Below are 27,860 nucleotides of genomic sequence, written 5' to 3' on the forward strand. Positions count from 1 at the left end.
GCTACATCCTCTGGCGACAAATCATGTGGAGGAGTGCAGAATCGAACCCGGCACGCCAGATTAGAAGTCCGCACTCTTAATTACTACACCAAACTGGTGTAGCACCTTCAGGAGGTGCAGCAACAGTGGAGGCACCCCCCCACCACCAAGATGCTCACCCTGCTGCGACCCCTGTGAAAGGGACGTTTGACCCCCAAAGGGGTCCCAACCCCCAGGTTGAGAATCAGTGGCCTAGAGGAAGGCAATAAATATAAATAAATATATAATAAAAACCAGGACCCTTGGGCTAATCAGTTCGGGAGGAAAATGCCTTCTTGGCTCCAGAATGGCCATTGCTGTGGTAATTTAAGAAGGAGCCTTCTGTTGCCTCTCAAGCAGCGAGAAGACAGAGCATCAAGGTCATCAGGAGATGCTGGGGATTGAACCTGGGACTTCTTGTGGGCCAAGAAGAGGCTCTGCCATTAAGCCAGGGTCTCAGGCCAAGGTCTTTCCCATCCCCTCCTGCCTGGTCCTTCTAACTGAGGATGCCGGGGATAGAACCTGGGACCTCCTGCCTGCCAAGCAGAGGCTCTGCCACTGAGCCAGGGTCTCAGGTCAAGGTCTTTCCCATCCCCTCCTGCCTGGTCCATTTAACTGGGGAATTCCTGCATGCCAAGCAGAGTTCTGCCACTGAGCTGCTGCCCGCCGCCCCACCTCTCCCGAAATCAGAGCAGACTTCATTAACCTCCAAAGTTTAATAATAATAAAAAAATCATAATACAATAAAATAACACACCCTGCCCTAACCCCCAACAACCCACCCTCCCCCTGCTGGAGAAAAGAAAGGGGAAAAAAACACTAAAAAGAGAGACAAAAGACTTTAGTGTCAGAGCCTGAGGCAGCTGGGGGGGGGGAGAGTTTGGGGGGTGGGTGGGAAGGGGACAGCGGAGAAGAGGCTGGAGTGGAGCTAGAAGATCCTTTGCCCTTCCCCGCCACCCCCCCCCCAAAATAAAAGAACAAAGTGGTTACCCCGGTTCCTATAAAACCCAACAGATACTAGAGGGGTTCAGGTGTGTTTCAGGAGAGCTGCCCCTCTGTCCAACAGGGGGGTGCCATCCCCATCAGTGTCCAGGGAATGCTGGTACGAGGACGCGGCCCTCCCTCAGGAGGGTGCCTGGCTCCTTTCGCTGCCCGAAAGGAGGAGGAGCCTGGTGCGCACCGCTGTCTGCCCGCTGGCAGTCCCCCACAAGGCGCTAGTTCTCCCAGCAGCAGGGCGGGGCTCTCTACTGCTTTCGCCGAGGGGCAAACGGTCAGGCCCTGTGCCGGCGACCCCTTCCTTCCTTCCTTCCCCCCTGCCACACCTTCCCCCTGCCGAGGTATCAACAATACAAAAGGAAGGAAAAAAAGAAAAAATGAAAATATTACATCGTCTGAAAAGAGTCTGGTGCAGGGCCAGTGCGGAGTCCCAGAGGGGGAGTGGGGGGTGGGAAGCTGCAGCCCCCCCCAGCTTCCGGGGCCGGGAGCCCCCCCCATGCAGAGTGCGAGTCAAACCGACAGGGTGACGTGGGGCTGCCAGAGTCCCTTGCAGTGCAGTACAGTCCAGGAAGGGGAAATCCAGGCATCGTCCAGCTGTCACAACTACTAGGAAAGAGGCGGGGGGTTACTACGGACATCCATGGCGTTTAAAAATCCTAGCACCATAGAGTTGGAAGGGGCCAGACAGGCCATCTAGTCCCACCCCCTGCTCAATGCAGGATCAGCCTCGAGCAGCCAGGAAGATAATTCTTTTTTAAATCAACGAGCACTGTGCACAGGCTTCTTCCATCCTCTCCTCCGCTCCCCTGCTCCTGCCACCGGTCCATGCTCCCCCTGTCCGTGGCCATGCTCCGTTCCCCTCCCCCGCCTCGGGACGCCCGCTCTTTCCCCACGGCCCCTGCCTTACCCCAACTCCATTGTGGCTGCAATCTGTGCCTGCTGCAGGGGGAGCTCCGCCCTGGGGCGGCGCTGGGTCTGCCCCCCGGATCTTCTTTGGCTCTAGCTCCTCCTTGGGCAGGGTCGGGTAGTCGCCGCGCTCCGTCTTGCGCTTCCGCCGCCGCTCCGCGTCTCGGCCCCGCCCACGGGCAGCTCGCCGCTCAGCTTGCTCCAGCTGGAAATGAAAAAAGAAGGAACCAGTGATCCCGCCCTTTTCGCCCGCGGCATGTGGTCAGGCGCTGGTTGGAAAATTGGGGAAATGATCTCCCACGCGGCAAGCGGGTAAGGAAGTGGAGCCAGTTTGGTGTAGGTGGTTGGGAGGGCGGACTTCTAATCTGGGGAGCCGGGTTCGATTCTGCGCTCCCCCATGTGCAGCCGGTGACCATGGGCTCACCACAGCCCTGATCACTGCTCAGTCAGGACAGCTTTATCAGGGCTCTCTCAGCCTCACCCACCTCACAGGGTGTCTGTTGTGGGGAGAGGAAAGGGAAGGCGATTGTAAGCCCCTTTGAGAAAAGTGGCATCTAAGAACCAACTCTTCTTCTTCTTCTTCTTCAGTAATATCAGGGCTCTCTCAGCCTCACCCACCTCACAGGGTGTCTGTTGTGGGGAGAGGAAAGGGAAGGCGAATGGAAGCCGCTTTGAGACTCCTTCAGGCAGAGAAAAGCAGCATATAAGAACCACCTCTTCTTCTTTTGGTACAGCCATTGTCTGAATTTCTGAAGAATGTCATGTTGCCGTTTCAGAGCTGGGCTGTGTTGGTCAGCAGTAGAACTGTTAGGTTAGCGTCTAGTAGCCCTTTAGACTTCATGCCTTGACCTGGATAGTCCAGCCTAGCCTGACCCCATCCGACCTCAGAAGCTAAGCAGCTCCAGCCCCGGCTGGTATTTGGATGGGAGACTTCCAAGGAAGACCAGGGTTATGATGCGAAGGGCAGACAATGGCAAACCAACCCTGGTGCCTCTTGTCTTGGAAACCTTATGGTGGGGGGGTCTCCCAAACCTACAGCAGGGGCAACTGCACGCATTCGCGTTTGTGTCGCTGGCGTGCCGGCGTCTGCGCCTGCCTCTTCTCTTCCTTCTCGCTGTGGGCGGGGGGAGGCAGGCGCGACTGCTGGCAGCCCGGTACCGTGGCCTTCGCGGCCCGGCACCGGGCTGCGGACTGGGGGTTGGTGACCCCCGCTGTAATGAATTCACGGGGCTGCACATGGACAGAAGCACACTGGCCGGGCTGTCCACCAATCGTCAGGATCTGCCCCGCCTCCCAACAGCCCCCAAAAGCGGCTCACCTCGAGCAGCTGGCGGAACTTGTCGAGGTGGGGGGCGCAGGCAGCCTGCAGCAGGCGCCACATGCTCTGGCTCTCGTCCAGCGTCACCTCCAGAAGGTCCCCCTCCATTAGCAGCTCCTCCAGGGAGAGACGGGCGGCCTCCGGTAGCTCCAGCACCGGGCCCTGCAGCCGCGGCAGGTACGAGCAGAGCGTCTCCAGGTCTGCATGCCGGTACGGGATGGCGGGGGGGGGGGGGGTAAAGGGAGAGTGAGAAGCAACCAGAATCGAGTGGCCCTCCCCGGCTCATCTTCCCCACAGGCTCTGTATCGGGGGGGGGGGGGGGGAGGCCAGGGGGCTTGAAATAAAACTGCCACGGCCTCCATGGCCCCCAAGAACTCACTCGGTTCCCTCCATCTCCCGAGAGAAACAGGGAAGGTAGAACCCTGAGAGTAATACCTGAGGCACAGGAGCTGTTCTTCTCGGGGGCTGTGGAGTCTCCGTTCTCCAAGGAAACCTGGAGGGGGAGGAGATGGAAAATGAGAGACGAAAGGTACTTGTGAGTCACAAATTACATGGAGCCCCACAAGCCTGCAGGTGGTACAAGGGCCTTCCAAGGCTCACAGAATCATTTATTTAATGTATTTATTTATTTATATTTATATACCGCCGCTCTCAAATGTCTCCTGCCATTTAACCAGGTCCGTGAATACAATTAAAAAAAAAAACAGTAAAACATAGTTAAAACACAATACCAAGATGGCAGTTAATAAATATATAGCCCACTCCCCTCCCCCCGTTCGGCAAGGGTCCCTATCACTCTCTACTTGGGAGCGAGGGACTTAGTTGGTTTCATAGAGCTGGAAGCAGCCCTACAGGCCACCTGGTCCGACCCTCTGCTCAATGCAGGATCAACCTGTAGCATACAGGATAAGTCTATGTCCAGCTCCTGCTTGAAGGCTGCCAGTTTAAACCTGTGAATGTGGACCCTGTGTCTTCTACTGTTAGTAGGAACCGCTCCCTGCCCTCCACTAAGTGGCAGCATTTCAAGAATGGGCTTAAATTGCAGGTGGAAAGGTAGTGGCTGGATGTTAGAAAAGTATTGAGTAGCTCAACGGTGAAACAGCTGTTGAGGGAAGCAGAGAGTAGGGATGGGCAGAAACCGGCTCATGAGCTGAAGTCCTCGATAAATTCTGGCCGGTTCATAATTCATAAACTGAAATTCATGGCAGGTCAACCAGCACCAACTTTCTACACACTTTTCAGGCAGTTTGTGAGGTTAATACAGCTCCAGACAGGTGGTCTCCAGTCAAAATGTTCATCAAACAACACACCCACTTCAAAGAAACCATGTGTGTGTGTGGAGGGGGAGAATTCTTCACCCTGGGAAACACCACTACTGTGTGTTTGATGGGTGTAGCTTTGCACTTCTGAAACTACACCTGACATTTCCCCAAAAACAACAGTGAGAGTGCTTCTGGAGATCTAGCCTAGCAGGTGGCCTTCTTGATGGCCCCTGGGTTTTGGCCACTGTGTGACACAGAGGGTTGGACTGGATGGGCCACTGGCCTGATCCAACATGGCTTCCCTTGTGTTCTTAAGCATTTTTCTGGAGGCATCTCCTTTGGGGAGAAATATAACTCAGATCTCCAAAGTCCAATCTGCACCTCACTTGGAGGGCAGGTAGAAGAGCATCAGGGGGAGGTCCCCTGTGAGTTTCATGTCTCTCACTTGCACAGGGTCTGTTCTATACACTCCTGAACATGGAGCTGTAATTTCCCTAGAAAGCACTTTCCTGGGGGTACTTTCTTTAGGAGGCCGTAACTTGGACCCCATATCTCTAAACCTCACCCATCTTGGAGAGCAGTTAAGAGGACAGTCAGGGGGAGGAACTTTGTGAGGAGAGAGTCCGTAGCACATCGAGTTGTTCTACTCTGCCTCAGACTGAACTGGTTCATTTGGCTCCTAAAAGACTGTAGCAGTTCATGATTCATGCCATGAATCAACTGAACCACATTTCCCTGGTTCATGCCCACGCCTAGTGGCAAGCTCTAGGGGTCCCTGGCAGTCTTCAGCACCGGGACAAACACTTTTCACAGGTACGTGTCACAGAGCAGCCTTGATCAACTTTTTTTACCACTGAGAAACGCCTGAAACATTCTTCGGGCTTCGAGAAGCCCAGAAGGGGTGTGATGGTGCAGAATAGAGTTGGGAAGCAGAGCTGTGGACACGCCCACCTGGGGGCCCTCCCCTTCCTACCCCCCCTCTCCAGGCCCAGCATTGGCCGTTTTGGGAGGGGGGGTTGACATACCCATATATTACCAGCTAAAAGCTTAATTTTTTAAAAAATTAAAAATTAACTCCCGCCCATCCAGGAAACCCATCAAGAGACCCCAGGGGTTCATGGAACCCTGGCTGAGAAAACCTGCTTTAGAGGTTGATTCTGCCCTGGGCGGAGGGCTGGACTAGAGGGCCTGCACGGCCCCTTCCAAGTCTAGCGTTCTCCTGGGATTCACTTGAAGGCCAAGTCAAGACAGGATAGGAAACATCAGACAGTGACGCCTCTGATACCTATTGGCCAAGCTGGCACAATCCCCTAAATATTCAAGTTGATCCCACAACTGAACAGCTTGCAGGCCAAATTTTGAAATAGCTGGATTTTATTTTTTTTTTAAGCACCCTTTTTTGAAACCACAAATCGAAGCCTGGGAAGTGATGCCAAGGTGCTCAGGAAGCTGAGGCATATGGAGACAGAAGCCAAGAGGCTGAGAGGAAGGGTGAGAGGGCGCAAGATGGATCAGGATTTGGTCGGGAGGCAGGGAAATGGCCAAAAGCAATGGAGAAGGAGAACTGAAGCAAGCAGAGAACCGAAGACGGAGCCCCGCATCACCTTTAAGACTCAAAGGGTTTAATTCTGGGCACAGGTTTTTTGTGCACGTCCTCACTCCTTCAGATACATAGGCCTTCACAGTGTTCAGAGGGGAGGGAGGAAGATCAAGGAAAAAGTACCAAATAACCCCCCGTTTTTTCAGAGCACTGCCTGAGGAAACAACGCTGATTCAGAGACCAAATTGATGGAATTGGGGGGGGGGGGGGAGACGGCACAGCGCCTAGAATTGTTACTAAAAGGGGAAAGAGCATCTCCACAGCCTAGCCAACAATGAAGAGAAACTCTGGCTTCCAGCATTGCAAGCCAAGCAGGCCAACACCAAGGAGACCCCCGCCGGTTCCGGGGCTGAACCAGACGTGCCGATCTGAGCTAACCAACCAATCCTACAGCCGCACAAAGGAGACGTTATCCAATCAGGCTTGTCGCCCGCCACAGGTCTTCTGCCTGTTAATACTCGGAAGCTCTTGGTCCAGTTTTGTCTCTCGTCACCCCCATCTGGCCCTTTCCGTTTAACTGCAGCATATGTTAAGTCGCGTTCCGTTAAAATAGAGCAAGCACCGGATCCTGCCTGTGGAAAGGCGAGGGGAGGCACCTCCACCTCCACTCACCTTGGTCTGTTCGTTGCAGCTGCTCTCTTTGAGGGCTCCCGCCTCCTTGCCCGAGTCCCCCAGCAGCCGCTGCCGCAGGCCGGCCAGACGCTCCAAGGCGGCCGCGACTTCCGAGGAGGCGAGGAGCTGGCGGGCCCGGTCCTGCCACGTGATGGCCCGCTCCGTCAGGCACTGCAAGGCTTCGCCCTCGGGGAGCCGCACGGGCAGCTTCTGCAGAGCCACCAGCAGCGCCAGGATGGTCTCCAGGCGGGGCCGGCGGGAGCGCTGGCAGAGCGGGCACAGGAACTTGGCTTCCCATTCCCACCAGGCGGGAGAAGGGCGGGGGGTGCCCAGGCGGGGCCAAGCCACACAGGCCGTGTGGAACCAGTCCTGGCACAGGTCGCACTGCAGCATGGCGGGGCTTGGGGGCTGGGAACACACGCAGTACTGGCCCCCTGGCGGGCAGGGCGTCGAGGGCACGGGCTTCTGCGCGTTGGACTGGCGGAGGCAGAGGATCCCCGCTTTCTCCTTCTGCTCGCCCTCTTTGAAGGCCAGGATCTGCTGGCGCAAGACAAGACCGTCAGGAATGGGCAGAAGAGAAGATTTCTCCCGATTTCTAGCATCAGTGGGGGGGGGGGGGGGAAGGACACACACACAGTTCCACAACGGCAATAACTGTTAGCAGGAACTGCAAACGGAAAAAAGGACTCCAAATAACAAGGATAAAATTTTTCCCAACAATATTGTTGTCATTGTACTGTCATATTGTCTGAATAGCCACCAAATCCAATCAAAAGTTATGAACAATTATGATGATTTTGGTTTCAGTAAAATGGCTCTTTTCAGAAGCTGCAAACTGGTGCCTTTCCCGATCGTAATCATAATGATTTAGAATTTTGGTTGTTGTATTCTTCGGTCATTGTTGATTAGTATTCTGAAGCTATTTGACAACAGTGTTGTCTGGGAAAGTTTTTTATCCTTGTTATTATGTCTTATTTGGAGTAATAATTTTGCCAAGTGCAGTTCCTGCTGGGCTGCTGGGCTCTACATTACCAATGTCCTGAGGCTCTATTTCACTTGAGCAACTGTTACCAAGCAGAACAAATCCAGAGGTTCCAATCGCAACCCAAAACCCACTATACACCCCCCCCCCCAATTTCCTAAGACCTATCACGGCAGAATCATTGAGGATTTTAAACCAAATGCATTAACAATTAAATACATATATGTGTGTCTGCGCTTGCCAAGGAACTGGCTTGCATCTGATGCCTGGAAGCCCCAACTCTAGGCCTGTACTGAGAGCCAAGAATCTTTACAGGCTCAGGAAGCGAAATCTGACCACAAGATAGCCAATTTGGGGAGGGGGGCCCGCTCCCAGCGCTCACCACGGAACCGGGGTCTCTGAGGTCTTGTGCCGACAGGCCCAGGCTCTCCGTGTCGGATTTGTACAGCCCCGGCTCCTTCTCCCGCTGCCATTTGGTGCGCTTGACGCTGTCTGAGTCGGCGTCGGCACACGGACACAGCACCTGGCAGGAGAGGCCGAGGAATTAAGCCGGGCTCCGTGGGGCTTGTCCCACGTTGCCCTGTCTGCCCCCCCCTCACGGGCTCAGGAGCGAGGACTGACCTCTAGCAGCGTGTAGCAGGAGTTCTTCTTGAGGAACGTCTTGGAGGCTTTCTCCCGCCAGGAGTGCGCGGTGGCCACTTGCACCTCGAGGTGTCGCAGCTCCTCCAGGCGGACCGGCAAGTCCCTGCCCACGGCCACGAGCCCCTCCAGGTCATCCAAGCAGGGGTAATGGTCCCCGTTCTGTGAGGAGCAGAGGGCCACGGGGTTGGCGAAGCCTGCAAAACGCCCCAAGGGGGCCTGCCCATAATCCGGCGGCCAAGCCTCCCATCCCTCACTGCCCCTGCGCACCTGGATCTCCTCCACGTCAGCGATCCAAGCCTGTGCTTTGGAGAGCGCCTCCTTGAGGGACAGGATGTTGGGCAGGTGCACGGGAATGTTTTCAGCTTCTTTGATGATCGCCTCCAGGGTGGCGGGCGGGTGCTTCTGCCTGCGAGGGTTGGGCGGAGGGGGAAGAGTAGAACCTATCAGGCGGGGACCTTGGTGGGCGTCATCATGCCCCAGGTGCCGGCCCAGCCCCAAGGGACAACAAGAAGCAACCCGAACGGAGCCTCACCTTGCCTCCAGGCACATCTGGGCCTTCTCCTCCCAGCGCTCCGCGATGGTCAGCAGCTCTTGCAGCTCCGCCATGGCCTTTTCCACGGCAGGGCTGGGGGCCACTCCGCAGCCGGAGGTGATGAGCGCCCGCATGACGGAGAGGGTGACTTTCTCCTGGGGGGAGCGCAGCGTCTGCTTCACCTCCTCCAACCAGACCGCCTGCTGCACCTGTCTCTCCAGCAGCTCCATCTCGGGCACCTCCACCCCGAGCTGGGTCCCCTGGGCCAGCAGTTTGTGAAGCTCCGGGGAGTTGCCGGGGAGGTCGTGCAGGGCCTCCTGGACGTCTGCTTGGAAGGCCTCCACTTTCTCCAGCACGCCCTAGGAGGGGGAAGCACGCGTCAGGTCCGGGCTGAACCCAGGTTCGCAGCCAGCGTTATGCGCTGGAGCACGTCCCATTGGGCCCAGTTCAGCACTCCTAATGGCCGGCTCAGGTCCCTCCGGCTGGGAGGCTGCAACAGAGCCTGGCTTTGCCTACCTGGACTTCCTTGATCTGGTGCATGACGCAGGGCAGGTTGCTCATTTGCTCCAGGAAGGCACGCAATTCCTCCACTGTCATGTGGACTGACGCTTCCCTGGAAAAGCAAGGGAGAGAAAGACAAGGGGGGGGGGGGGAGAAAGACAATTTTAGTGGCCTGGAGAACTTGACACCCTCCAAGGGTATTATTTACAGACCCTCACAGAGTTGGAAGGGACCTCCAGGGTCATCTAGACCAACCCTCTGCAGAATACAGGAAATTCACAACCACCTGCCCACCCACAGCGTCCCCAATGCCATCTAAACATCCGTCTAAACATCAGGAAAAAGTTCCTAACAGAGCAGTGGAACAGTTGGACTAGATGACCCAGGAGGTCCCTTCCAACTCTATGATTCTAAATTCCATCTCAACATCCAGAGGTTCCTGCCATTCAGAGCGGTTTCTTGGTGGAACAGGCTTCCTCGGGAGGTGGTGGGTTCTCCATCTTTGGAGATTTCTAAACAGAGGCTGGAGAGCCATCTGACAGAGAGGCTGATTCTGGGAAGGCTCAAGGGGGTGGCAGGTGACAGTGGATGAGCGAGAGGGTTGTGAGTGTCCTGCACAGTGCAGGGGGTTGGACTAGATGACCCAGGAGGTCCCTCCCAACTCTATGATTCTATGCCCTCCTCCAGCCTGGTCTGGGAAAAACTCACTTCCAGACCCGAAAGCGATGATTGGCGTTTCCCTGGCCGTGCCAGAAAGAGGACGCCAAGAGCCAAGCACCGACACAGTCCCTTCTGCCCACCCACTCACAATCTGCCCAAGTCCACGGAACCTGGAGAGTGGGAGAGGCTTTCTGCCCCAGAGCTGCTCAGAGGGCTGGGATGCACAGAAAAGGGTCGTTCCGGAGCCCTGCTGGATGGGCCACCGCGGCATCCCTGCCTGCCAGCGCAGTTCTCAGGAACAGGCCTGCGCCCTGCAGAGCCAAGATCTCCACTCACCCGGTTTCTTGGCTGCTCAGCAGACCCAGGGCCTCCGACACGCACTTCTCCGCTTCGCTTAAGCAGCTCTTGAGGCGGTGAAGAAGCTCGTTCTCGGGGAACTTCCTCTCTCGCGCCTCCGACTCCAAAGCACGCAGTTCCTCCAGGGCTGCAAAGACCGGACGGGCTCAGTGGGGCTTCGGCACCCATCCCCCGCCTCTACTGGCTAGCGATGCCGGGGCACGGGGCTAAGGGGAAGGCGCTCAAAATCTCGGCTTCGACAGGTTTTGGAACTCGCTCCTTAGCAGCAGGGAAGGAGATTACCAATCCCGCCACTTGCTGCTCTGTCGCTCCCGTTCCCTGATTGGTCCCTGCACTGATTCTGTTTCTATACGGCCCGCCTCCTTTAGCTTCTCTGCAAGGTCATATTCTGTTTTACGATAGAAAAGCCCAGCGCTGTCCAACCGGCACAAGCGGCTTCTGCTCATGCCGGGCTGGTTTTGGCAGAGACTAAAAGTGAAGGGCCTAGAGCAGGGGTAGTCAAACTGTGGCCCTCCAGATGTCCATGGACTACAATTCCCAGGAGCCCCTGCCAGCGAATGCTGGCAGGGGCTTCTGGGAATTGTAGTCCATGGACATCGTTGGCCGGGGCTTCTGGGAATTGTAGTCCATGGACATCGCTGGCAGGGGCTTCTGGGAATTGTAGTCCATGGACATCGTTGGCCGGGGCTTCTGGGAATTGTAGTCCATGGACATCGCTGGCAGGGGCTTCTGGGAATTGTAGTCCATGGACATCGTTGGCCGGGGCTTCTGGGAATTGTAGTCCATGGACATCTGGAGGGCCACAGTTTGACTACCCCTGGCCTAGAAGGAACGCGGGGTTCTTCCTACCCAGGCCACACCAGAAACCAAGCCCACTCTCTTTGTGACATGCCAGCGCCTTCAAAGTCACTGAGCTCAGGCGACTTACTTCTCTTGCGTCCGTCTTCGACTTCCAGAGCGATCCGGACCTTGTTAGCCCAGGTGTCGAAGCACTCCGCTCGGACTTTCAACTTGTGTAACATGGCCGGGAGCTCGTCCAGGGTGTACCGATACCTTCGGAGTGGGGATGGAAGCAAAGAGGAGTTAGTCTGATCGTACAGCTTTACAAAAAGCTCGCCTGCCCAACTCCATCATGAACAAGCTTGTTGCTGAATGACAGATCTCTTAAAAAGTTAAACCAGCAGCTATAACCTCTGAAGGCAGATGCGCTCAAACCCTTTGTGGCCTAACTGAAGAGGAAAATTTCCCTGACTCTGGGGTATAACTAAACCAGCGGTTGGAGACCTGTCAATCACAGCTTTGGTTTCCTTTACAAATCAGCTGGAAAGGCCCTGATGAGAGGTTAACCTCTGCCCAACGCCGTACAGGAGCCCATCCCCTGCAGGACCGATTCATGGAGAAGTGGCTACAAGCCATGGTATTGAAAGGGAACCCCCATGTTCATAGACAGTAAATATTTTTGTGAGTTCCAGGGTTAGGAGACAACTTCTGACGGGGTCCTAATAAAAAACTAGCTCTCACCAGCCTGCCCCAGCACCATATGCCAGGCAGCACGGCCGACTTGAGCAGGACAAATCCATCGGCGGCTACTAGCTATGGGACTGAGGGTTGCCTCCACTTTCAGAGGCACTAAGCTGGACTGGGTAGAACCCTGGTCTAATCCAGCAGGGTTTTCCTGATGTACTTATGAAGGCCTCTGTCTCTATCCCATCCGTTGTTGGCTGTCCAGAGGAACTGGCTGGCCACTGTGTGAGACAGGAGGCTGGACTTGATAGACGGTTGGTCCAATCCCGCAGGGCTCTTCTGACATTCTTATGAAGGCCTCAGCCTCTATGCCTTGTTGTTAGCCCTCAACTGTTGCACATCGTGTGCCCAATACTCTTTCATTCTGCACTCTCTCGCCCCAAACCAGACAATTCCACCAATAAAATGAACAACCTGATGGTGAACAAAGGCAGCGGGGGTGTGAGGAGCCATTTATCAATATTTTATTGATGCCACCCTGAGCCTGTCTTAGGGGAAAGCTGGTGGTGGCACAGAAACTGAATTAGAAATAAAATAAATAAACAAATGGATGAGCGAGAGGGTTGGGAGTGTCCTGCCTAGTGCAGGGGGTTCGACTAGATGACCCAGGAGGTCCCTTCCCACTCTATGACTCTATGGTTCTATAAAATAAAAATAAGCCTTGTGCCCCGATTCTTTCTCCAGAGAAAGGAGGCAGTCAGCTAGATCAAGAGGCAGGTGGAGGCTCCTTTCTGCCCACCTGAGGTACTGCCTGCTGCTGGGGCATTTGCACAGGTCCTCGATGTGGTAGAGGCAGACGAGGCATTCCGGACAGTCATAGCAAGCCAGCGCCGAGAGGAAGCAGGTCGTCTTGCACTTGTCGCACTGGCGCTCGTCGTCCGGCAGCAGCTCGAAGGCCTCCCGCTCTGCCTCCGTGATACCCTGGGACGGGAGGAAAGGTGAACTTGCTGGGCCACCGTAGCATGCCCCAAACCAGTCTGTGCTGTCAAGCTGGCTGGCGCGTCCCTGACCATTTTACAGTTCACCTGAAGCCACCCAGGAGACTCCAGGAGTCTCTCTGGATTCTGCCCCCTTCCAGAGGAGTCATGAGCACAGGATCTTTCTACAAATGGCCAGCCATGTCACCAGATGCTGGCAAACAGCACAGGTTTCCCTTTCCCGAATCGCTTTGAAAACTACGCTGGTCCACATTGAAGAGGCCAATAAGTTTCCAAAGGACAATAAGTGCGGCGCCCGCTCACGCCTAGGCCCCCCACCTTGTCAAGGAGAGCCTTCCGCAGCTTGCGCTCCTCTTGCACCAAGATGAACATCTCCTTGTGCACGGCGGCTGCCAAGTTCAGGTCCAGCTTCTCAGGGCAGGCCGCCATCTTGCAGATAAGCTCCTCGTGCGAGAAGACGCAGTAGCGGCGGAGACGGCGGTAGTGTTCGATGCACTGGCGGCCGGCTGGCAACTGCGAGGGGGGAGGAGGGAACAGTCAGGACCGTCAGCGAAGGACTCTGGCTCCCGGGGACGCTCCCAGAAGTCTTAGAGGTGTGCACACCTGACGGCCGCAAACCGCTGCCCATGCTCACGCTCCCTCCTGTCCGGTAGCCCATGGCAAGTTCCCCTCGAACCGAGGCACGAATCTCTGTACTCACCCAGTCTGCAGTGCAGAAGTTGACGGCTTCCGCAAAGTTGTAGCCCTGGTTGAAACCGCTGTGATAAGCCCTGGGGAAGGTGATGACAAACTCTCCGGCACACTGATTGGTCCGGACCACCTGCAAGGGGAGGGAGGGAGATGCGATGGGAACAGGCCGGCTCTGTGACGGATGGATTCAAGGGCACGGAAAGGAAAGAAAGAGACTCACTGGGACTCCGTGAGCCATGAGCGTGTTGGGGTTCATGAGCGTCACCAACTGGTGCAGCAGATCCGGCTGGCTCTCAAACAGTTCCGGGGTCAGTTTCTTCATGACGTCTTCCAGATGTTCAGCGGCAAAGGACGGGACCCCATACCAGGTCTTGGGCTCACCCCTGGAAAGCAGAAACGCGAGCCGGAGGTAAGGAGGTGAAAGCCGGGGAAAATTAGACCCCGCAAAACGCAAGTTCTTGCCTTCCACGTAGTTTCCTTCCCCCCCATTTGGTTTTTCAAATAAAAGTCCTGTGAAATATTTTCTTTCTTATGGCTTTAGCAAAATGGCCATTAAGACTGTATTCAACAGTGTTGTCCAAGAGCAGTGAAGGCTGTTACGCAAGAGCAGACTTTCACAACTTTTTTACCGTTGAGAAAGGCGTGAAACATTCTTCAGGCTTCGCAAAACCCAAAGTGGCACGATCGTGCAGAACAGGGTTGGGAAGCAGAGCTGTGGACACGCCCACCCGGGGCCCCTCCCCTTCCCACCCCCTCCAGGCCCATCACTGGTCATTGGGGAGGGGGGAAGCGATGGACGTGACCATGTCTGGTTATTTCCCATAAACATTTAGCAATTTTGCTTTAAATATACAACATTAACTCCTACTCTTTCGAGAAACCCTTCCAGGGCTTCATAACTCCTGGCTGAGAAAGCCTGATCTACAGCATAATTTCAAGGCTTTGCTCAGTGTTTCTACTTTTGTACGCAGCACGACACACTCTGTATATGGCCACACATGTGCACGAACACACGCAGCGGCTTATACTGAATTAGCTGCTTGGTCCAAGGAAGTGGGTCTCACTCAGGCAGAGGTCTTTCCCATCCCCTCCTACCTGGTCCTTTGACCTGGACATGCCACAGCTTGAACCTGGGACCTTCTGCATGTGATGCAGAAGAAGTCAAGGTCAATTGCAGTGTAATGTTTAACTCAATATCCTATATGGATAGCCCTTATTATGATAGTGGTATAAACGTTGCTTTTAACGGCAAATAGTAAAACTTATCGTTTGGTGTAGTTCAGCAGTGGAATAGGCTGCCTAAGGAGGTGGTGAGCTCCCCCTCACTGACAGTCTTCAAGCAAAGGTTGGATACACACTTTTCTTGGATGCTTTAGGATGCTTTGGGCTGATCCTGCGTTGAGCAGGGGGTTGGACTAGATGGCCTGTGTGGCCCCTTCCAACTCTATGATTCTGTGTACAATCATAACTGCGCCTATTTTCAACTTTTATTTTTCCCCTCATTTCTTAAATGGTAAAAAGGTTGACTGCCACTGAATATTGAGGCTCCCTTGAGCCACCATGGTGTTAGAGCCACAGAGGAAAGATCAATCCAATCCCCTTTTGAAGCGGTCTATTCCTGTGGCCGTCACAGCACCCTCTGGCAGCAAATCCCACGTTTTACTCCATCTTCCAGGTTTATCCTCGCAGCAACCTTGCAAGGTAGGTTAGGATGAGAGTGTGCGACTGGTCCAAGATCAGCCAATGAGATTCCGCAGCACTGAGGATTTGGACCTGGTTCCCCGTGATCCTTGTCTGACACTCTGGGCTTGCCAAGCCCCGCCCAACAGAGCAGCCCTGCTTCTCCCTGTTCCCCGGATGGCTCACCAATGGAGGTAGTTAATGGAGTAACTCCAATGATCTTCGATGTGCCAGCAGAAAGCAGAGAAGACCATGCCCACGTAGAGCCAGGGCACCTTCATGCCTGAGATGTCGGCGTTGATGTGGCATAACACTGACTGCTTCAGCACGGGCATCACGTTGAGGTTCCAGCCGCTGGCCGCATATTCCTGCAATCACAGGCACGGGGGTGAGAAAGACGGTGCAGCTGGGAAGACGGACTAGCCTTGAGTGGAGGAGCAATAGAGAAGAGGCTCCCACTGTTGGAGGTTTGGTGTCGCAGCGAGGGCGTAACGCACCTCCTCCTCCGGGGAGAGTTTCCTCTTGCCGTCGTTGATGGGGAAGCCGCTTCCAAACTCCTTGGAATGGATGTCGGCCCCGTACTCCACCGTCACGTCCTCTTCGATGCTGTTCACCAAGCGCCAGAACTCTTTCTCCACAAATTCCGTCGGCACCATCTGGGGAACGGGGCAAAGGACAGAGTCGGGGTGTCAGAGGGTGCAATCCCCGAGAGCTGGCAGCCGCACGGCAAAGCGGCACAGCGGGGCTGAACCCGCCGGAGAAGACAGAAGGAGGCTCTCCTTTGCTTTCAGGCTCTGGTGGACCACTCCCTGCCGAGATGTGACCGATGAGGGTATTTGCTAGTTCAGGACGAGGAGACCAGAACTCACGTGGACGGGCATGTTGAAGTAGTCAGCTTTGAAGGAATCGGCCATCTCTCCGAAGCTCTGCAGCGTGTACTCGCGTGTGGCCTGCTCGAAGCCAAAAGCCTCCGGGGGCCGCTTGCACTCCTGTGAAGAAACGAGGATGGGGGAATGAAGCAGCAGAGTCCAGGAACAAACAATTACCTGAGCAACAATCATCAGGCTCGTGTGTTAGACCCTTAGAAATCCGAGAGTCTAGGCATCTAGCCACGCCCAATTTTGTCAAGATGTCTGGAAACAAGGCAGGTTGACCTTGGCGAGCATTTGGATGGGAGACTTCCCAGGAGAACGAGGGTCACGTCATGGGGAATGGGAATGGAAAGCCACTTCCCAATGTCTCTTGCCCGGCTGCCAGAAAATCTTACGATTCTCCTGAGTACGCTACCCAAACGCCAATGGGTAAAGAACAATGGGTAAAGAACAAATCAGGGTGTGATTCTGGATGCCTCCTGATTTATGGAGGCCCAGGTCACGAATGTCACCCGCCAGGTGCTTTATCACCTTCGCCAGGCCCAACGACTAGTGCCCATTGGTCTACACCCAGCTGAGCCACTGTGATCCATGCGTCACCTCCAGGATGGATTACTGTAACTCGCTCTATGAAGGAATGTTCTTGAGACTGACCCAGAAATTTCAACAGGTCCAGACTACACAGGCCCTTAACGGGACCTCTGGGAGGGCCTGTCCTCACCCAGCTGCACTGGCTCCAGAATGGCGATTGGATCTGGTTTAAGATCTTAGTTCTTACTTTTAAAGCCCTAAACCAGGGGTAGTCAAACTACGGCTCTCCAGATGTCCATGGACTACAATTCCCATGAGCCCCTGCCAGCGAACACTGGCAGGGGCTCCTGGGAATTGTAGTCCATGGACATCTGGAGGGCCGCAGTTTGACTACCCCTGCCCTAAACGGTCAGTGACCGCCTTCTCCCACAATGTCCCCCAGAAAGCATTCAGAGCTAGCCAGCAGAATCTGCTTAGGATCCCCAGCCCCAAAATAAATCAAATTGGTTTCTACCAGGACTAGGTGGAATGCTATGCCAACTGAGCCCAGAGCTCCTAGACTGGAAGACAGAGCTATTCTGCCAGGTCTACGGTCGAGGCCGAAAGCTATCGGATCTATCGGCCTCCCCTCTCAGAACCCAAAAGATGAGCAGCGATGGACCATCCGCGTGAGCCCCCCTTTCTCTCCCATGATAGGAAAGCGGGCAACTGTTTATATTCGCTTTAATGCATTTAAATTTATATCTTTATATACGAATGAATTTTATCATTTATTCTACTGTAAACCACGAGACAGGGCAGTCAATAATAAATAAAATATAAAGCAGACACCGCAGAGCAAAACACGCAGGGGGCCTACTAGGGCAGCCAGAGGCAGGCCCCCTCCTTACCGCCATAACGCATTTAGGACACCTCCAGACCCCTTTGGGGATCTCCGGCAAGGGCGGCAGGAGGCAGAAGATGTGGTAGTTGTCGTCGCAGCCGTCGCACAGCAGCAGCTTGTCGTCCTCGTCCCCCCGGGCGCAGATCCGACAAACGTAAGACTCGATCTGGAAGACCACGGACACCGAGCCTGAGACTCGCCGCACGATGACCACGATGGCCGGAGAAACCTACAGCCAGCGCTGCTTCCTGGACAGCCTCTGGCACTGGGTCCTTCCAAGGAAGAGGAAACCTCCGAGCCACAGGGACCCGTCGGTCTTTCTCCACCCCAGCAGGCAGAGGAGCTAAGGGTACCATGAGCAGGAGGCTTTCTCTGTGGTGTTCCCCAGGATTAGGCAAGGTGGATGTATCAACCCATACGGAGAGGATCCTGAGACCATCAACGGATACGACCGCTTCGGTTCAGTGCCAGCCCAACTGGTTGGCTGCCTGAGGTAGAGCACCCCCTTAAAGCTCTCCGAAGTTTGGGGACCTGAAGGACTGTCTTCCCCCTTCTGTTCACGCCCCGGAATTAAGATCACGGAGAGAGACCCTTCCTGTCCGTTCAATCGATCAAAGAAGCCAGCTTGGTGTAGTGCTTAGGAGTGAAGACTTCTAATCTGGCAAGCCGAATTCAATTCCCCGCTCCCGCACATGCAGCCAGCTGGGTGACCTTGGGCTCACCACAGCGCTGAGAAAGCTGTTCTGACAGAGCAGGAATATCGGGGCTCTCTCAGCCTCACCCACCTCACGGGGTGTCTGTTGTGGGGAGAGGAAAGGGAAGACGACTGTAAGCCACTTTGAGACTCCTTCGGGTAGAGAAAAGTGGCATATAAGAACCAACTATTATTATTATTATTAATTGGGGGGGTCACAAAAAAGGGCTTTTTCAGTGGCAGCCTCACGATCACGGAACAACCTCTCCAGGGAGGTGTGGCTGGCTCCCACACTTTCTATCTTCAGCAAGACAGTTTTGTTAAGGAGCAAGTCTGGTCAAGTTTACAAGGAGTCCCTGAGTTGTGATTTAAAATTTCATTTTTTCTTAACACATACTTATTTTGTAAGCCACCCTGAGCTGTGCACAGAAGACAGACAGCTAAAAAATGTTTGAAGCAAATTTTAAAAGAGGAGAGAGAACAGAGGGCGCATGGAAAAGACCGAGGAGGGGGCTTTCACTTACAAACTGAGTGTTGTGGTTGCGACGCAGACGCATCGTCATCTTGGTGCAAGGCTCTGGACTGTGCCGCAGCTCCTCTTTCATGCTTGCATAGCCACGGGGAGAGATGGGCTCCAGCTTGGTCTCGGGAACGGGGGCCTCCTCTTTCACTATGACGGTAGGAGGACACTCGGGCATCTCCTTGTCTGCAGTGGGGATTTATTTGTTGTGTTACGTATGGCAGCATTACACACAGGAAGCGTATCATAATATAACCTAATGTAGCCCACTAGGCGCAACTGTTATACAGACGGCTTGGGCAATCCCACTAAATAACAATGTGCAAGTTTTCAATCCACTCAATTGCAACTAGAGAGAGGACAAAGAGCTCTGCCACATCTCCCTGGAAAGCACAACGCTCACGTTCCTGTGGGACAGATTGCAGTGGGACATGGAGGGCTCCTCTTCCTTGGCCGCCTGAAACTGCAACCAAATTGCTATTCCTACCTTTCTTGCGCATGTTCTTGTCTTTGGCCACGAGCCCCAAGCCCATCATTTTGGGGCCGGCTCCGTAGATCTGCAATTTCTTCAGCTCTGGGTTCTTCTCGATGTCTTCTTCGGTTGGCTCCGGCTATAAGGGAGACAGAATGGGAGACGGACGTGAAGCCGCCGGCGCTCGAGGACGCTGCCGAGACCCGTGACAAAACGTCCGCAAAAGAAAGCCACAGCAAGTACGTAGTCAGGGCGAGAAGAAGAGGAAGAAACGGTTTGCAAAGGCAGGTTTGATAATGCTGAGAGAGAGTGCCCAATCAGTTCTTGGGAAAGGAAACTGATCTGGTTGTGGAGCAGAGGTCCTAGCTAGAGACATCTCAACGGTGAGACATGCCCAGAATGCACTGCAAACAGAAGCAAAGTGAAGCAAGGTTAAGTTAGGACGCAGAGTTGCCTCAAGCCACAGCTCCATTTTTCAGGCGGCCTCTGGACTTCCAGCCACACAGCAGGGTGAGTAAACACGGCAAACAGAGACAGGGGCAGGCGTAACGGACAGAACGGGAACAGTACCCATGCTCGAGGTGCCTGGTCAGGCAACATAGGAGGGGCGCTGACAGACTCAGGACACGTTTCAGCTTCCTGTAGGAGGATGACAAAATGCGCGGGGAGAGGGAGTCAACAGCTGGACGACAACAAATGTAGCCAGGTGTCGACGAGAGGCACAAAGGAGGGGAGGTATCGCTGCATCACACTGGAGGAGACGGACATGACTCCTTTTGAGCGGACGCCTAGAAACAAAAGCCGCTAACAAGCCAATATATGGGAACTCTGTAATGAAGGGAAATGTGGGATCTCATTTATGCAAAAGCTCACAAGAGGAGCTAGGAGATTATTCTGGATCCTAATTTACGGAGTGTATGAGAATTAAGTGATAAGAAAGCATCCTTAAGCCGTCTGATGAGAAGGAAGCTGGAGTTGAGGCAGAGGGGTGTGTCACCCTTTCCAAAGCAAATTGGGGATTCTCCAATCCACTGCCGGCAATTGATTCCAGAGAGGGCGATAAGCTGGCGACTGATTAATGTCAAGAAGAAGAACTGATTTTTACACCCTGCTGTTTCTCTACCCGAACGAGTCTCAAAACAGCTTACAATTGCCTTCCCTTCCTCTCCCCACAACCGTCACCTTGTGAGGTAGAGGTGGGGCTAAGAGTTCTGAGAGAGCTCTGACTGGCCCAAGGTCAACTAGCTGGCTTCACGTGAAGAAGATGTGGGGAATTAAATCTGGTTTTTCCAGATTAGAGTCCTCCATTCTTAACCATTACACCACACTGGTTTTGCAAGGGCATAACCTTGTAGAGGTGGCATAGCTCTACAGAGACTGAGCCATTACCTTCACTGCAGGTGTGGGCCCGGCTCCCTTCTTGCCTCACTAAGCTATAAGGAGGGAAAGAAGAAACTATTGTGTCACTCAGAAGTTTAAAAAATCATGGCAAAAAAAAAAAAAGACCCTCTCTCTATGCAGCAGGCATGGCCAAAGTGGAAGAGGTACAGGAACCTCTGGGAGGGAAAGATTAGAACAGATTTGCTGTAACTAGTGATTTCTTCTGTTATAGACCTGGAAACAGAACCCAGGAGGAAGCTCCTTCAGCAGACGCTGACCCGTCGGAGAGAGATTCAAGGTGGGGTCGCTGTGTTGTCCTGAAGCAGCAGGATAAAGTCGGAGTCCAGTGGCACCTTCAAGATCGACCAAGTTTTGTTCAAGGTAAGATACCCGGTGAAGTGTGCATGCGTAAAAAAGCTCATACTTTGAATAAAACTTTGTTAGTCTTAAAGGTGCCATGGGACTCAAACATTGTTTGTCAGAGAGAGAGAGAGAGAGAGCGTGCACACCCACGGGCCAGACAGTGGTATAGCATCCTGTTAGGACTAGAATCAAGAATTGCTTTAGGATGCTTAGGGCTGATCCTGCGTTGAGCAGCGGGTTGGACTAGATGGCCTGTATGGCCCCTTCCAACTCTATGATTCTATAAGGAAGCCAAGTTCAAATCCCCAATTGGCCATGAAACTTCCCTGGGTGACCTTGGGCCAGTCACAAACTATCAGCCCAGCCTACTTCACAGGGTTGTTTGCAAGGAGCAAATGAAGGAGAAATTACGTAAGTCACTTTGAGTCCTCACTGGGGAGAAAGGTGAGTTGATGCACGAAGGAAACGAACAGATAAATTATCCCCACTCAAGGGTACCGAAGGCCCATTTCTCCTAGTGAGCAAGCTACAACCATCTGATTCAGCTGGATTACCACAACCATTAACAGAACAAAAAGCAAGCGTTCAGAGAATCAAAGTAGGCAGACACGATTTCATAACAGGTTGTCAGCTCATAAAGATGGAGGAGGGAAAAAGGTGGGGCAAAATCCATTTGACGGAAAGGGTGGGACACCCACAATTCCAGGTATGGGTCACTTCCCCAGCAAGTTTGGTGTAGTGGTTAGGAGTGCAGACTTCTAATCTGGCATGCCGGGTTCGATTCTGCACACCCCCGCATGCAGCCAGCTGGGTGACCTTGGGTTCGCCACGACACTGATAAAACTGTTCTGACTGAGCAGTGATATCAGAGCTCTCTCAGCCTCACTTCCCTCACAGGGTGTCTGTTGTGGGGAGAGGAATGGGAAGGAGACTGTAAGCTGCTTTGAGGCTCCTTCGGGGAGAGAAAAGTGTCAAATAAGAACTAACTCTTCTTCTTCTTCAATTGGGTGCTTTGCTCCAGAGAGGTCAGGGGAAAGGCTGAAGCAATTCTGACCATCAACCAAGCTCAGGATGACAATCTGACTTTGGAACGGAGGGATGTGATGAAGCAGGGCCAGGAATACATTCAGAATCAAGAAGGGGGCGTGTGCCCCACAGTCCCAGGAGCCAGGGGTTCCCCAAACCCACAACAAAAGCAGCAACGACAGCAAGAGATGCGCGCTGTACTCACCTCCTGCTGCAGACGCTTGGCTCGGCGCCCATAGGTGTTGAACTTTGAGGGCTGCACAGACTGGCGCAACGGGATGCTGTGCGGCTTATACTCCTTGTCCTTCTCCTCGCTGTCAAACGGGTGGGTGTTGCACTGCTGGGAGAGAGCAGCATTAAAGCGGAGTGAACATCCTGACTGCACTCGCCAGGAGCAGAAACCAGAAGGTGCGGGATGAGGTGCGAATCCCTGCTGTGGGAGCGATGAAACCCTGACGGCCAGGGAAGACCTGGTACCTCCGTGCAACTCAACGTCCTGTCCCGTCCCGTCCCGTCCACCAAGAACTGGCTTCCCAGAATACGAAACCAAAGCCAAGGGGACCAGTCCTTACGAGCATCTGAGACGTCCCTTTTAGGCCCCAGAGTCGCCGAGGCAGGATATGGAAGGTCAAAGAAGCGCACGCATGAGGGTGTTCCTACAGGAGGGGGCTGCCACTTACCACCAGGTTGGCTCCCGACTGGTACATTTCGTAAGGGTAAATGATGCGCTCATAGTGAGAGCGGAGGAGAGAGCCGATGTTCTTTCCCGATGGGTAGGAAAGGCGCTGGGCCACTCGCGCCCACCGGCGATCCTTGCAGATGGCTTCGTAGCCACCTTCCTCCATCACGATCTGAAACGGGAAACAGAGAAGTAAGCAAGCCTCCCGAGCTCTGCAGGTATTGCTCAATCCGAGCGACTCCACATTCAAGCACGCTTATCTCCCTCAAAACCCGGCTCCAAATCATGACTCGCATTCCCCCTAGTTCCACTCTCAGCTGCCCAGTCGCCCCTGTTGACACCCACCAAAGGCAGCCATGAAACAAGCCCCCCCCCCAGGCTTTAAAAGCATGAGCCGCCCTCCTTTGTCTCAGGGAAGAATTCACTTCCAACTTACTTTGCTCAGGCTGTACAAATCAAGAATCCGCCTCTCAACGTTGGGGATTTTCAGTGAAGAGCCCTGGATCTCCCAAAACTTCGCAATCTGGTCCAGATAGTTCAGTTTCACCCTGGTCTGTGCCTGGCAATGTGTGTGCAACACACTGCAGTCAGGATCTTGCCTCAATCAACGGCTTATATAACAAGAGTCTCTCACAGGAACGGCACCTTGCACCCACCAACTGCTGCCTTTTCAGTTTGCTCGCATGGCGTCAAGCTGCCGCCAACTTTCATAGAATCATAGAGTTGGAAGGGGCCATAGAGGCCATCTAGTCCAACCCCCTGCTCAACAACGCAGGATCAGCCCAAAGCATCCTAAAGCATCCAAGAAAAGTGGTTTCTCAGTTCACTTCTGCCTCTTGTCCCACCAGGCCGATCTTGTTCCTTTCCGCTGCTCCAGACAGACGGACGCTCTATCTCAATCTACCCCAGCCAAACTGCTCGCCTTGCTGCGACCCTTTTCGTTCGACCCCCAAAGGGATCCCGGCCCCCCAGTTGAGAACCACTGCCATAAAGGAAGCCTTGGCTTGTGGGTTTTGCTCGGTGTGCCGTTTCTGTGCTGGCATGTTCCCCTCATCCTCCTGCTCTGGAACTCCCCACCTGCGAGGCTTACATGGCCCTTGGGAAATATGCCCAATAGCATCACACCTGCAGCTTCACCTCACCTCCAATTCATTGAGCCTCTGTATCCGTGGAGTAAACCGGAAGTTATCCACTTCCACAGCAAATGGAGGCTGCCAGTCCTGGGGAAGAGGGAGAAAAGGCGGCACTGATTAGGACCACAATGCGCTACACACACAACACAAAGGACACAAACTGCACCCAGCAAGAATATCACACACATTTAGCCCTGTCTTCTGTGTGTGCTCTAACACAAGGCCAAGAATAAAAACCGGAAGCGGAACCTTGCAGGATCCCAACTCAAACTTCTAGCCCCATGGATTTATGAACAAGAAGAGGTTAGGGAGATGGACACAGAAAACTTGACAAACAGGGAAAAGACCCTTCTTTTACACGGGAACATGCCTTGTGACCCAGAAGTGTGATGAGCTGACATTTGAAGAGACCTGGGTTTACGTATGGATGCACACTAGTGAAGCATAAACATATGATGCGCTGTAATGTGCTCTCTCTTTCTTCTTCTTCTTCTTGGCTGCTAGGGTCGGGCAGGCCAACTGAAGCATGGGACACAGTCTGCTCATCTTTAACTGATCTGCAAATATTCTTCCTCTAGTCTAGGGCACTGGCTGGGCCAGAACTACTCTCCTGATGCTGAAAGCACTGATGTTTCCAGGGTGGGGCAACTGCTTATCAGCATCAGTTGCTGAGGTCAGAAGACAAGGGAAAGCTAATGGGGGGGGGAGAGAGGGATACAAGGTTGCCTAGCAAAACCTTTTCAGAAGTGAGTCAAAATGATGGCGGCCAAACGTATTTCCCTCCCACTCCCGTGAGAAAACCAATTTCATGTATTTGTAACGACGGTAAGCTTAAGAGAAATATCCTATTAGTCTCCAATCGCTCAGCAAACTAGGCAAAGGAGTTTGAGAGAAGACAGGTTAAACTGGAAAATTCCTAGCTTCTCTTTTAAGACGACATGCTTTATCACACTGTTGCATTTTTCTGAATTAAAGTCTCTGATTGAGAAGACAGGAGAGATTTACAATGCCTTAGGTTCTCCTAAATGCATCTTGCAAATCTAACTGGCAAGCCTTAAATGAGAAAGGATTTATATATTATATATTATATATTTATAGTGTTTCCCAATCCTTTCCAAAATCTAGAAACCACTCCAGCAAAATACTGTTGCCCAGAGTCAAACTAGGGAAAAGACAGTTTCCCAGATCTCCCCCTAAGCTGAGTATCCACAACAAGAACAAGTCGGGATTAAAGTTTACAGTCCTGCGGAAACCTACGGGGGAAATGACGTTGAACAAAACAGGCCCTTCTCTTGCACAAAGCTATTCAGGGGATGGGGACTGTTGCTTCAAAAAATATCACAATGGCTCTTCAGTGAGCACAGGAAAGGAGGAAGGGCAAACTGGACTCTGTCCCAAGTGCTTTTGTGGGACCAGAGAGCAAGAGATGCTGAACTGGGATTTCGAGAGAGACCCGTCTGCTAGAAACCCCAAACCTGACCCTGTTTCAGCAACTCCTGCTGCCTGGGCCGGCAAAAGCATCAACTATCGTGAGCCACAAACACTGCTGGGGAAGCAAGGTTGCCCTAATACTTCCAGGCCTCCCTGTCACCCCCCCTGCTGCTTCCTAGACAGACTCTGTCACAGGCAGCCATGTCACTGTTATTTAAAAAATAGCAACACAGGGTACAAGGAGGCAGCTTCAGAATCTGCTCTGACAGCTAGGAGGTTTCCAGCATTAAAACAACTCAGTAGGAATAGAATTAAGGAGCACATCAAAAACAGAGGAAGGAAGGATATAATTTAAAGCTCATTCTTGTGAGATGACACATTGGCAGTACCAGCAATGCTGCTCCAATGTACCTTAAAGGTGAGGCCTAGTTGCCAAAATGTAGGGCGTAGGGAAGAGCATCTTCAAGAGGCTGAGGCAATAAATCAGGGGTAGTCAACCTGTGGTCCTCCAGATGTTCATGGACTACAATTGCCATGAGCACCTGCGAGGGTTTGCTGGCAGGGGCTCATGGGAATTGTAGTCCATGAACATCTGGAGGACCACAGGTTGACTACCCCTGCAATAAATGACCCGACCCCCAACTTGACAAAAGACCAGCCTCCTCCCCAGAATAGCAGCTACATCCTAACCCCCCTGGGATAACCAGCCCAAGTCACAGGGATCTCTTTGGGTCTTGACAGTCAAACTTGAAGTTCAGGTCTCTTCTCAGCCTACTCCTACATCGCCTGCACCGACCCATGTGGCATGTAGGCAAAGAATCAGCATTTCCTGTCCATCCCCAGCCGCACGCCCAACTACATCACCGCATTATCACTGGTTATGCCCCAAGTGGAATGCCCGTGTCAGCTGTATGCTGGGGATTGCTGCCTCCAACACTTCTTCTATCCAATCACGGCCACAAAGCAACACATCCCCGTCACCTGATAACCGAGGTGTCTCCTACCATAAAAGCCTCTCAAAAGCTCTCCACCTTTCACCACCTACTCCACTCTTCCCATGAATCACGGCTGCCCTCGGTCGATCAGATTCTTCTGGCATCACCAGGGTCCCAATGCCATCAAACATGGAGCAGCCATGCTCACTACCTGTTTCACTTACCATCACCGCAGTCCCCACAGATGTGAGTTTCAGTTTGTGCTTTTTGCATTCATTTGGCTGGGATTTTCTGATAGTCTCCGAACCTACAATGATCGACTTGACTAGCTTCTGCCCCCACCTCCCACAAGCAACCAGCCAAAGCTCAGCCCCGTGTCCCACCCGAAAGGTGAACCTGCTTCCTAGTAGATTCAAGCGGGTCTGAAGCAGCAGAACAAAACCTGAGCCCGATGGCACCTTTGAGACCAATGAAGTTTTATTAAGCCCCACAAAGTTTTGTTTGAATAAAACTCTGCGGGTCTTGAAGGGCTCCTATTTTGCTCTGCCTCCCAGCACTTACGGGTGAACACCCACAGCACCACCAATGGATACTGCATGGGCATCACCCCCCGCCCCCGATCCACGCCAGGCCTGACACTTCCTGGAAAAGTAGGACCCCCACCCCCACCCCCACCCCCACCCCCACCCCCACCCCGACACTTACGGCAGGAGGCCGGATCTTGCAGATGCCGCTCTTCTCCGCGATGGGCCGGATCTTGGCGATGTAGCCCAGGGGGTCGCTGAACTCGGCCCAGCTGGGCTCGAAGACGGGGCACTCGGGGGGCGGCAGGAAGTCCTCGGGGGGCAGGGGCGGGTCGGCATCCCCGGCCCAGGGCGGCCCGCGCTCCCCCCACTCGCCCGCCTCGGGACCCCACGCGCCCCGGTCGGCCTCGCGCAGCGCCCGCAGGCCCCGCCCGCCCTCCGCCTTGGGGGCCGCCCGGCCGCGCTCCCCGCCGTCCGCCGCCTCCGCCCGCTCCCCCCGCGCCGGGCCGCCGCCTCCTCCGCCACCTCCTCCTCCGCGGGGCCCCTTCTCGGCCCAGGCGCCCGGCTCCCCGCCGCCCTCGCCCGGCTCCTCCCGGGGCTCCATGCTCGCCCTCGCCGCCGCCGCGCCCCCCCCTTCCCCTCAGGGGGCCATGCCCGGCCCCTCCCCCCCCTCTCCCCTCACTCGCTGCCTGGCTGGCTGGCGTCGCAGGCCCGGCGGGCGGGATGGACGGGCCCCTGGGCCGGGTGGGCCCCTCCGCCGCCGCCCTCCGCTCGCCCCCGCCGCGGCCCGCCCTCCGCCTCCCCCGGCCCGCCGCCGCGCTCGCCCGCCGCCCCCCCCGCGCCGCACTCAGGGCCTGCCGGGTCCCGTCGGCCTGGCCGCCGCCGCCATCTTGGACTTTCTCAAGACTCTCCGCGGCTGGCTGAGGCGGCCCGTCAACAACAAAGCGTCTCCCTCCGCCGGGACTCCCCCCCCCTCCCTTCCCCGGTCAGGTGCGGGAGGCGCCTCCGCCCAGTCGGACGGCGCCAGTCTGGGGGGGGGATCTTCCTCCTGCGGGAGTCGCCTTCGGAGAGGCGGGATCGAGGGGGAAGGGGGCGCGGCGGGGGCTGCCGGGGAGGGAGGGAGGAAGGGGAGAAAAAAGTCCCTCCCCCCTCCCCCCCACCGAAGCGGAGGCGGAAGGGTTCAAGCAGCAAGGCGATGA

The 27,860-nt window shown here is 54.4% G+C and overlaps 1 protein-coding gene across 5 annotated transcripts; it reads right to left on the reverse strand.

Moving 5' to 3' along the window:
- Positions 1–719: 719 nt before the first annotated feature.
- KDM5C (lysine demethylase 5C) lies at positions 720–27,280 on the reverse strand. 5 transcript variants are annotated; one of them, XM_077329585.1, is made up of 28 exons: positions 26,843–27,280; positions 23,781–23,858; positions 23,075–23,197; positions 22,640–22,810; positions 22,165–22,299; positions 19,761–19,829; positions 19,206–19,329; positions 18,723–18,904; positions 17,512–17,670; positions 16,088–16,207; positions 15,716–15,874; positions 15,405–15,586; positions 13,759–13,921; positions 13,549–13,668; positions 13,167–13,361; positions 12,650–12,831; positions 11,315–11,439; positions 10,366–10,513; positions 9,385–9,481; positions 8,869–9,227; positions 8,604–8,742; positions 8,316–8,495; positions 8,077–8,217; positions 6,713–7,249; positions 3,674–3,731; positions 3,239–3,438; positions 1,922–2,125; positions 720–1,617 (listed from the first exon to the last, which is right to left on the reverse strand). In XM_077329585.1, exons 1-28 carry the CDS (start codon positions 27,263–27,265, stop codon positions 1,612–1,614), a joined length of 4,779 nt encoding a protein of 1,592 aa, XP_077185700.1. In that variant the 5' UTR covers positions 27,266–27,280; the 3' UTR covers positions 720–1,611. The 5 variants fall into 5 exon arrangements, with proteins under 5 accessions (XP_077185700.1, XP_077185699.1, XP_077185703.1 ...); XM_077329584.1 differs by having other exon boundaries at positions 6,713–7,252; XM_077329588.1 differs by lacking the exon at positions 19,761–19,829 and having other exon boundaries at positions 22,165–22,296.
- Positions 27,281–27,860: the final 580 nt, after the last annotated feature.

Source organism: Paroedura picta, chromosome 3, assembly GCF_049243985.1.
Source record: "Paroedura picta isolate Pp20150507F chromosome 3, Ppicta_v3.0, whole genome shotgun sequence".
Classification (NCBI taxonomy): Eukaryota; Metazoa; Chordata; class Lepidosauria; order Squamata; family Gekkonidae; genus Paroedura; species Paroedura picta.

What these genes read in the sequence shown, in the direction of transcription:
- KDM5C (XM_077329584.1), bottom strand. Translation starts at nt 27,265, where the DNA reads ATGGAGCCCCGGGAGGAGCCGGGCGAGGGCGGCGGGGAGCCGGGCGCC. An exon ending in AGCAGCAGGCAGTACCTCAG is followed by an intron (nt 11,440 to 12,649) that starts GTGGGCAGAAAG and finishes CCCACTCCGAAG; the next exon opens with GTATCGGTACACCCTGGACG. An exon ending in CTGACGTGGAGGAGATCCAG is followed by an intron (nt 8,496 to 8,603) that starts GTGCGCAGGGGC and finishes TGCTCCTCACAG; the next exon opens with AACGGGGACCATTACCCCTG.